Raw genomic sequence first — 10,000 nt, forward strand, 5'->3', positions numbered from 1 at the left:
GCGGATGAGTGGGTGGTTTGTCAGGCAATTCAAGATCAGGACTGTCAGCTGTTCGGAAGTGGAGGAGGAGGAACAGAGAGGCGGCGGGGTTGTTCGAAGGTGGAGGAGGAACATGGGGAAACTGCGGGGTTGTTCGAATGTGGAGGAGGAACAGGGGGGTTTCGGGACTGACAGAGGTAGAGAAAGAAGAGGACATGGAGGTGGTGGCTAGCTGTCGGAGGTGGGGGAAGAGAAGAGAAAGGGGTCGGCGACTAGGGTTTCACACCACTAGGCCGGAGGTTTCACACACTCGATTCAGATGACAAAAATTTTTATTCAAATCTTTATTAATTAAAAATCTGATTACAATAATGCTTTTTATAGAGCAATTACAGATTTGGAAATCTCTCAAAATCAATAAGATCCCTCAAAATCAATCATATACTAAAATTGAATAACTACTAAATTTAAACCACAATTCAAATTTTAAATCTAAACTACTAAAACTAAAATAACTATTAAATCTGAAAATCAAAACCAGAGAATCATGTTGTCCGCCAGAGGGCATTTCCTACGCCGATAGGTACGTCCGAATCTGCCCGTGATGTCCTCATCACAAACACAACAAAAAAGCATGGTACTATAAATATTACTCTTAAGACTTTCTTTGCTTGCCCAAAAAAAGTGAAGCTAGAACAAGAGTCCAAGAGAAAAAGAGGGAAACATGGAGGTGGAGAACAAATATGTCACACTCAAAAACTACATTAACGGAAATCCATCAGAGTCCAACCTGGAGATCACAAGCACCCTACTGTCATTAACAATAGAGGAAGGATCAAAAGATATGATTGTTAAGGATCTGTATGTATCCATCGATCCATACCAGATCAATCGCATGAAGAAGTACAACTTGTGCCAGGAAAAGTGAGTTCATTCTGAATCTTAAAACTTGTATTATTCAGGTTGTGGGTTCAAAGAAGATCTTGCTCTTGCAGGAAATTGATGCATTCGGTATTTGGAGGGTTGTGGCCTCAGGTAACCCGGGCTTCCAGAAGGATGACTTGGTCGGGGGAGTTCTTGGATGGGAAGAGTACAGTATTGTTCGTCCTGGGACCATAATCAACAAGATAACAGCAACTGACTTCCCACTATCATATACCATTTGGGTGTCTTAGGTTAGTTATCGTTCTGTTACCCTCCTAAATTTTTTTCAAAGTACCTATATGACATGGAGAAAGATACAGGGACCGGCGGAGTTAAACAGCTTATGGTGGGTTTTACGACATCTGCAAACCAAAGAAAGGCGAAAAAACTGTTTGTATCAGCAGCGTCAGCATCAGTTGGCAATCTGGTCAGACAATTTGCAAAGCTTTCTGGTTGCTATGTTGTTAGCTCTGCTGGTAGTAAGAAAAAGGTCGTCATCTCCTCGCTAACTAGCAATTTTGAATTTTGTCGTAGAATATGTTGAGTCCTTCACCTAGGCCCATTATACTACTCTGTACCGTACACATAATGACCTCAATTAATATTCATTAATCGGTTAGAAAAATGAATATCTTATCAAGGATATATATTTCAAAGGAAGCTAAAAGAACCCTGTACATCTGCTAAGTGATCATGATTATATAATGTCACAGTGACATGAGGTAGACACTTGAAAGTGAGTCTTGCATCCATCTCCGGTATGTATTGGGCACTGTCATGCACACAAAACATGTTCGACACACATCGGACGCTTCAGAGCCATGTCGCTAAAAGACCAGAAATGTCAGAACAGTATCAACTTTTAAAAAACTCTAACGATATGCCATATAACATGTGTCTAATAAACAAACATATCAAATAATATTTCACATCAATAAATTTAAACGGCTAGTAAACATGTAAGAGACTTTATACACTTGTAGACGGTGAAATATAGGATTGGACATTCAGATTTTTTTAACATAGTTACTTTTGAGGCTAGGGATTCAAATCATATCTTAGTTTGGTTTTCTTTCTACAAGTGATAAAACGCATCCTACTCTCTACAAATTTTGATGTATATTATCTGCTAACACTTGCATAAAGACATGCATATCATTGGGTCTCCATATCTTATTTTTCAGGAATTTGCCATGATATCCTCTTTTTCGTACCATACCCCTGCGCTATGCCATTACTAAATATTATTATTTAATGCTAAATATGATTAGTGTATGTTTCTAATAAATCTTGCATCACGTGGTAATTCAGGTCGACATGCTAAGAGACAGGCTTGGATTTGATGATGCATTCAACTACAAAGAGGAACCAGATCTGAAATCAGCACTTAAAAGGTTAGTACATTTTTGTTATTTATAATAATCTATTGACTTTACCCTAATTCCATTTTTGTTGTTCTCTTCAAATGAGACACTTAAAAGGTTAGTACAAATCCTCCTTTGAGATGCTCCTTCCCATAACCTCACCCTTATCTAAAGCCTCTTTGGACTACAAGCATGTTAAAAACAAATAAAAGAGTCTTTTAGGCAGTTTGACCTCAATCCATTCAAATATGGAGAAAAAATTGAGCCAAACAAATCATCCTTCAACNCCCCCCCCCCCCCCCCCCTTTTCTTTTTTTTGGTTTAAAGATTCAAAATCTCATCCTCACTGTTTTATCTAAGATGAACTCAGTTCGAGTTGTTACCTGACCCATTTTAACCTGTCCCCCTTATCTTCACTTGTTATGCTCAAGCAGGAAATAAACTTCTTTTTGAAAAAGTGAGTCTGCGTAAGCAGCGCTTGTTCGCCTAAGCTCTCTCAAGAATTAAGAAGGCGGCCTAGATACCGCTTAGACCTAGTCGGTCACCCAAACCTCTTTACAAAGCAATGAATCAGTATACGATACACTAATAGACCAACCTATTGTCATCGTTCACATAACATAAATCAGGTGACGCGCTTGACACTAAATGTTTGAGTAGGAACAATAGAAGAACGAAGGCTTTATACAAGATGAAGCACAAGATGTCCTTTCACAAAAAATTGAGTTCCATGTTTCAAATAGATTTCAGTAGTAAACAAGAATGGCCTACATTGAACAAAGTAAAATATGCCAGAGCAATTAGAAGTGTGCGCTTTTCTAAAATATAATATGAATGATAGCGAGTACAAACCTCTTTCGAGGCAAAGCAGTATGTGTATGCATCTATGAGAAGCATTTACAATATATATGTCGCACGCACACCGTGTGTGAAAGAAGTTGATCTAAGTGAGTAGACAACCTCCTCATATTTCACATGAATTGGTCTCTGTTCGGCCAAATATCACATAGCGGTTATTCGCAACATTGTCATATGCAAAATCCCTTATGAACCTACACGTTAGGAAAAGATTGATGAAGTTGACATACACCTTGAAAGAAAATAAAACAAGTTCCTAACTCTTGGGAGATGAACTTACAGAGGTATTATATTCAACAAGAGTGCTAACTGAGGAAAAGGAAGGTCGAGGTATTCCATAATCTTTAGCACGGCTTCCGATTTGATATATGACCTACAACGAAAAATGATCCCCGAAACAATCGGATTACGCGGGCCGAATAAATTGCCAACAAAGGAAAGTCACTGAATCAAGAAACAGCTCTCTCCGTCAAAATTCCACATCTTTCGATTTCAATAGATATCTAAATTTACCTATCTTTCTCAACGAGCACGACGCTGGAAATATCATCAGGAGACCTCCCTGACCTCTGCAGTAATTTCCTGCCCGATTCGCTCTGCAGCGGCTCATACCTAATTCTTCTGCACACAAAAAAAAAACCAAAATTTCAGTAATTGTTCACAAATTGCACGAAAAATCAATCAAATGATTAACTAGTTGCAATTTGCAAGTGCTCTACCTGTTGCGATCGTTATCACGAACAAAGCGGACGCCGCCATTGCAGAGATTGCAGACGCCTAGAAAATTTTGCAATAAAAACCAGATATTTATGTAAATTTGCTAATTTTTGGGGGAAGGGGCGCAGGATAAGGATTTTTACCGTCGAAGAGCATGATCGGCCGCTTGTCGCCGTTGAAGAATTCCGCGTTGGTCGCCTTCACACACTTTCTAACTTGCGCCGGAGGCGCAGCGCCTAAACGTGCGCTCACCTGAGTTGGGAAGAAGAGAGCCATGAGTGATTGAGTTGAACTGTGGCTAGTGGAGATTTATCGGGAGGGAAATTAAGGGGACGTTAATTACTTGTTTAACCTAATTGTTCCTGAGATTTAACTTGGGTTTTAATATTTGGTGTTTATGTTAAACAGGGGTATTTTGGTCAAGAATAGATAATGAAGGCCAACTTTCTGTTGGGACATAAAACAAAGACGAGGTTTGATGAGAACCACCCAAATTTTGGAATTTTATGTGAATTTATTTTTTCATAAAATTAAAAAAAATTTTCGGTAAGTTACGGTTTAAAAACATGAAACATTCATAATCACATTTTAATGATGAAAATTTACAAATTTTTTTTCAGTTGTTGTTTCTATTATTGTTTTCCTAACCTTTACAAACATTACCAAGGACAAGGACGCCTGCATTGTTCTCTTAACAAATTGCAGAGCATCAAGAATTTCCAATTTAGTGATTGAATTCAAGGAAGAAGAAAGAACAGATTTTTGAGGGGCTCCGGTAATAGGTAAGTGTGTTTTCTTTGATTTTTGTTGTATTTTCTCAAGGAGAATGGTCCTCCTTATATAGGGGCTTAACCCATCATCTCTACCCCTCAGGTCCGCCCCCCATGAGAGATTTTCTTTCAACCACACACGATTCACGTTCTTCACCATTCTCTCAACAGAGAAACTGTGGTTGATTTGGTCATCAATGACCAAGTCAAGCTAACATCTCTCACTTGACCAACTTAACCAAGTGACATGCCTCCCACTATCCGTGAGATCGAATGTTTCTGCTTACCATTACTCACACTATCCGTAGAGAGTAACTCTTATTTCATTATTCATAAAATTTTACTTGGACTTATTTATTCCTAAGTCCCATCAAACTTACATGTTTGATAAAAGGTTCCGCTGGTATTCCTTTTATCAAAGGATCAGCAATTATATCTGTAGTAGGGATATAAGTCACTTTGACTTCTCCCTTTTCTATAATATCTCGAATATAGTGATACTGAATCTCAATATGTTTTCCTTTGGAGCTATTCGCACCACTATTGATTAAGCTAATTGTTGCTTGATTATCACAATAAATATCGATATGTCCTTCCAACAAATTGAGATCAAGATCAATAAAAAACCGTCTTATCCAGACAACATGTGTAGTTGCCATACTGCAAGCTCTATATTCAGCTTCTTGCGTATATCTAGCAACACACCCTTGTTTCTTGCTACTCTAAGAAACAGCTCCTCCTCCAAAGATGAATAAGTGTTCTGAAGTGGACTTTCCATCATTTTTATCACCTCCGAAATCAGCATCAGAATATCCAAGGAGTTCAAGCGAATCAGCTTCATAAACTAATCTATGAGTCAATGTACCTCTGATATACTTCATAATCCTTTTAACAGCTTCCCAATGTGCTGGTCCCGGATTACTTTGATATCGACTGACTAGACTTACAACATAAGCTATATCAGGTCTGGTGCACAACATTGCATACATCAAGCTTCCAATTGCTTGGGCATAAGGAACATCTAATAGCTTCTGCCCCTCTCCAGGGCTTTGCTCTTTACATAATCTCTTTCCCATAACTAACGGAGTTGGCACCGGATTAGAATTCTCCATTCCAAACCTTTTAAGAACTGATCTTAAATATTTTTCTTGGTTTAAACTTAGCATTCTAGACTTTCTATCTCGAATTATTTGAATTCCAAGAATATATGATGCATCTCCCATGTCTGTCATCTCAAATTTTTCGCTGAGATCTGCCTTGGGTTTATTCAACATTTCTATGTCATTTCCAGCGAGTAATATATCATCCACATATAAGGATAATATAGTAAACTTGCTCCCACTTTTCAAGACATATACACAATTATCTAATTTATTTTGAATAAAACCAAGTTTAGTAACTGCATCATGAAATTTGAGATACCATTGTCTAGAAGACTGTTTTAAACCATATAGAGATTTTATTAATTTGTAAACTTTATGTTCCTGTTCTTTCACCTAAAAACCTTCAGGTTGTTGCATATATATTGCTTCCTTCAACTCTCCGTTAAAGAATGCAGTTTTAACATCCATTTGGAATAACTCCAAATTAAGATATGCAACAATAGCCAAAATAATTCTAATTGATGCAAATTTAGCTACAGGAGAATACGTCTCCTGAAAATCTATTCCTGCCTTCTGGTTATAACCCTTGGCAACTAACCGTACTTTGAATTTGTCAATAGATCTATCAACACGATATTTCTTTTTGAGCACCCATTTGCATCCTATGGCTTTTCTATTTTCTGGTAGATCACATAACTCCCATACCTTATTCTTTTCTACGGAATCAAGTTCTTCTCTCATAGAGATTTCATCGCATCAGAAAAGGTTAAGGGATCTTGTTCTTCTATATTTGTATCTACCGAGAAACATGATGGCTCACATGAATATAAATAGTAATCATCCATTAGTTCTTCTCTCATAGATTATAGCCATAAAACTGATTCATGCGATTTCATCGCATCAGAAAAGGTTAAGGGATCTTGTTCTTCTATATTTGTATCTACAGAGAAACATGATGGCTCACATGAATATAAATAGTAATCATCCATCCATGAAGGTTGTGTGCTTGGCCTTTTGTTGCCTACAACTGGTTGATTAGGTATATTATTTTCTATGGGTATTTTATCATTTTTAAGGTTAGGTTCATTCATAATATCAGGGTCATTAGTGGGAACAACACTGTAATAATCATCATCTATTACAGTTAGAGATTCTATTTCCTCTTGAACTTGTTCCTCTTCCTCTAGATTCTCTAGAAATATAGCATCTCTGCTTTCAATGACTCCTTTTTCTTTATTGTAGAACTTATAACCTTTTGATTTTTCTGAATACCCTATGAATCTTTACTTTATTGTTTTAAAATCTAACTTATCTCTAATTTAACATGGAATGAGAACATAGGCTATAGATCCCCACTTCCTGAGATGACTCAAATTAGGTTTCATCTCATTCCATAATTCATAAGGTGTAGATGCAACTAATTTGGTAGAAATTCTATTTAAAATGTAGTTTACAATTAACAATGCTTCTCCCCAAAAGTTTTTAAAGAGACCAGAATGAGACAACATGCATCTAACTACATTAAGTAATGTTTTGTTTTTTCTTTCAGTAACATCATTCTGTTGTGGTGTATATGATATTGTTGTATGCCTTTTAATTCTATGTTGAATACAATAACTCTCAAATTCTTTAAAGTTATATTCCCCACCTCTATCAGTTCTCAAATTTTTGATTTTCAATCCAAGTTGGTTTTTAACTTCTGTCTTATATCTCTTAAAGCAGTCAAAAGCTTCTAATTTTCTGGATATAAGATAGACGTGTACAAACTTGGAATAATCATCTATAAAGGTAATAAAATATTCTTTATTACTATGAGTTTTGATACTTAGGGGACCACAAATATCCGAGTGTATCAACCCTAAAAGTTCATTGGCTCTGTGTCCGCTAATAAAAGGTTTTCTAGTCATTTTACCAATTAAACCATGTTCACATGGTGGCAATTAAACATTAGATAGTACAGGAAGCAAGTTCATTCTGATAATTTCTTTTATTTTTGAAATACTAGCATGTCCTAATCTAGAATGCCACAATTCAGACTCAGAAATATAACATGACAAGTAGTTCAAATTCAAAATTTTATTATCAGAATTATTACAAACTAGTGGAAGAATACATAATTCATGCTCGGGCACATATTTTCCCATAGCATACACTTTATTATTCTTGCCTATAGAAACCATATTATTATAGAACCTAACTTCTAGTCCTTTCTTCATCAAGCTGGGAACAGAGATCAGATTGCGCCGAATTCCTGGCGCATAGAACACATATTTTAGGATAAGAATATTGTCCCCTAGATCCAATCTATACGAACTAATACCTTCTACATCAAAATAGGTATTATTTCCCATATAGATTCTTTGTTCTCCTTTCTTAAGCTCGGTGAATTCTATGACTCATTTCTTGTCCTTTGCGATATGCCTAGTTGCACCGAAGTCGATCCACCAACTACTGATATCCGTCATCACAGCATTACATTCCGTCACACCGACGAATTCTCTTTTGGTAGTATCCCCTTATTCTGGATGCTTATAGCCTCCCTTATTCTCCTGTTTTTCACCTTGTGGGCAATTGGGCTTGAAATGCCCGAACTTTCCATAATTGTAGCAGGCTCCGCGGGGTACTTTCTTTCTCTTAAACTGCTGTGACTTCGGTCCTTACGACCGTGGTTTACTAGGACCAGGGTTTTTATAGCTTCCAGTATTATGCCTCTGGCGGACATAATTCAACTCCTGCTGCACCATATTCAGCTCTGGTTCCTTCCTACTGGCTATTAAGTCATGTTCTATCGCTAGGTGCATAGGAAGATCAGTGGTAGACTTAATGACAGGATTCATTCTTAATGTGGTGACAGCCACAGCAAGTGAAGGGGGAAATATATTCAAAATGGTTGCCACTTGTATTCTTTCTAGGATTTTGGTCCTAGCAGTGGATAAGTCCTTAACCATGACAATTATTTTATTTATATGTTCTACGACATTGTCTCCCTCTTGCATACGACAAGAATTATACTTATGCAAGAGGAGTTGAATGTTAACTTCAGATGCAGTGTCGTATTTTTCTTTTATTGCATTCCACATGTCCATGGAAGTTTTATAAGTTTCAAAAACTTTGATTAAATTATCTTCCATGAACATGAGCATAAGGCTTTTCACCTTTTTGTCTTTCGACTTCCACTGCTCAAACCCTTTCTTCTCTTCAGGTGTTGATTTATCAGTAAGGGTTGGAGCAGTGGTTTCGATTACATCATCAATATTGTTATGAATAAGAGAATATCCTATTTTTCTATGCTACATATCATAATTACTGTCATTAAATTTGTCAATTTTTCCTAGTTCCGATAGAACGAGTTTACTAGCCATTCGGTAAAGAACTAAAACTAAATTCAATTTTAAAATATGTATAAGGTTGATATTTTGACAATTGTACTAAAATATAATAAAACTAAATAAATAAATTAAAATGAACCTGATTCTTGTGAGTTGAGAAATGAAGCTCCAATTAAAGCGAGGCCGTCACTTAGCGGTGTTGACCGAAGAATCTGTTGTCGAAGTTTCGACGTCGTTTCTGTCTGGATTGGAGATGATCAACTTGGAATAGTCGTGCCAGCAAACAAGAACAACACTCAAGGCCCGACAAGGAGGCCCAATATATGTTAATGCTGATGTATGCAATGGGGATGTATGCAAGGCTTTGAGAGCATTGAAGATGTATTAATAGGACGTTTGTAGGATTGATGTAGGACTAGTGAACAATAGGGATGTTGATACCAGGAAACAATAAGGATATAGGCTATATTGTAGGACCCAAAACAATAAAGTTTCTAGCTGGATGTAGACATGTGGATGTAGGCTTGCGGCTAGGCTATGAACAAAGAGTAGGACCAAAAAAATAAAGGGAGTAGGCTATGAACAACAGCTGTGAAAAGGACAGAGAGTAGCCTAGCTTAACTTTAAGTAGGATGTCCTTTAACCGAAGGATATAGAGTAGGCTTCATTTTCTTCTTCAAGAATGCTGCTGCTTCTTCTTCTTCTTCTTCTTCAAGTGAACTTTTCTTCTTCAACAAAGAGTGCTTCTTTGTTGGGAAAATAGCAGGATTCCGAGATGATGAAGAACCTTCAGCTCTGATACCAGTGATTGAATTCAAGGAAGAAGAAAGAACAGATTTTGAGGGGCTCCGGTAATGGGTAAGTGAGTTTTCTTTGATTTTTGTTGTATTTTCTCAAGGAGAATGGTCCTCCTTATATAAGGGCTTAATCCATCATCTCTACCCCTTAGATCCACC

The 10,000-nt window shown here is 37.0% G+C and overlaps 2 protein-coding genes across 2 annotated transcripts; one reads left to right on the forward strand and one right to left on the reverse strand.

The window, feature by feature from the left end:
* LOC109838023 (2-alkenal reductase (NADP(+)-dependent)-like) lies at positions 704-1,447 on the forward strand. The gene is made up of 3 exons (XM_020406434.1): positions 704-844; positions 942-1,079; positions 1,196-1,447. Exons 1-3 carry the CDS (start codon positions 704-706, stop codon positions 1,445-1,447), a joined length of 531 nt encoding a protein of 176 aa, XP_020262023.1.
* On the reverse strand, positions 2,957-4,145 carry LOC109843481 (DCC family protein At1g52590, chloroplastic). Its single transcript, XM_020412417.1, has 5 exons — positions 3,986-4,145; positions 3,845-3,902; positions 3,639-3,746; positions 3,406-3,498; positions 2,957-3,319 (listed from the first exon to the last, which is right to left on the reverse strand). Exons 1-5 carry the CDS (start codon positions 4,116-4,118, stop codon positions 3,232-3,234), a joined length of 480 nt encoding a protein of 159 aa, XP_020268006.1. The 5' UTR covers positions 4,119-4,145; the 3' UTR covers positions 2,957-3,231.

Source organism: Asparagus officinalis, chromosome 1, assembly GCF_001876935.1.
Source record: "Asparagus officinalis chromosome 1, Aspof.V1, whole genome shotgun sequence".
Lineage (NCBI taxonomy): Eukaryota > Viridiplantae > Streptophyta > Magnoliopsida > Asparagales > Asparagaceae > Asparagus > Asparagus officinalis.

What these genes read in the sequence shown, in the direction of transcription:
- LOC109838023 (XM_020406434.1), top strand. Translation starts at nt 704, where the DNA reads ATGGAGGTGGAGAACAAATATGTCACACTCAAAAACTACATTAACGGA. An exon ending in TGATTGTTAAGGATCTGTAT is followed by an intron (nt 845 to 941) that starts GTATCCATCGAT and finishes TGTATTATTCAG; the next exon opens with GTTGTGGGTTCAAAGAAGAT. An exon ending in GATGGGAAGAGTACAGTATT is followed by an intron (nt 1,080 to 1,195) that starts GTTCGTCCTGGG and finishes TTTTTTTCAAAG; the next exon opens with TACCTATATGACATGGAGAA.
- LOC109843481 (XM_020412417.1), bottom strand. Translation starts at nt 4,118, where the DNA reads ATGGCTCTCTTCTTCCCAACTCAGGTGAGCGCACGTTTAGGCGCTGCG. An exon ending in CGTGATAACGATCGCAACAG is followed by an intron (nt 3,747 to 3,844) that starts GTAGAGCACTTG and finishes TTTTGTGTGCAG; the next exon opens with AAGAATTAGGTATGAGCCGC. An exon ending in GTGCTCGTTGAGAAAGATAG is followed by an intron (nt 3,499 to 3,638) that starts GTAAATTTAGAT and finishes TTTTCGTTGTAG; the next exon opens with GTCATATATCAAATCGGAAG.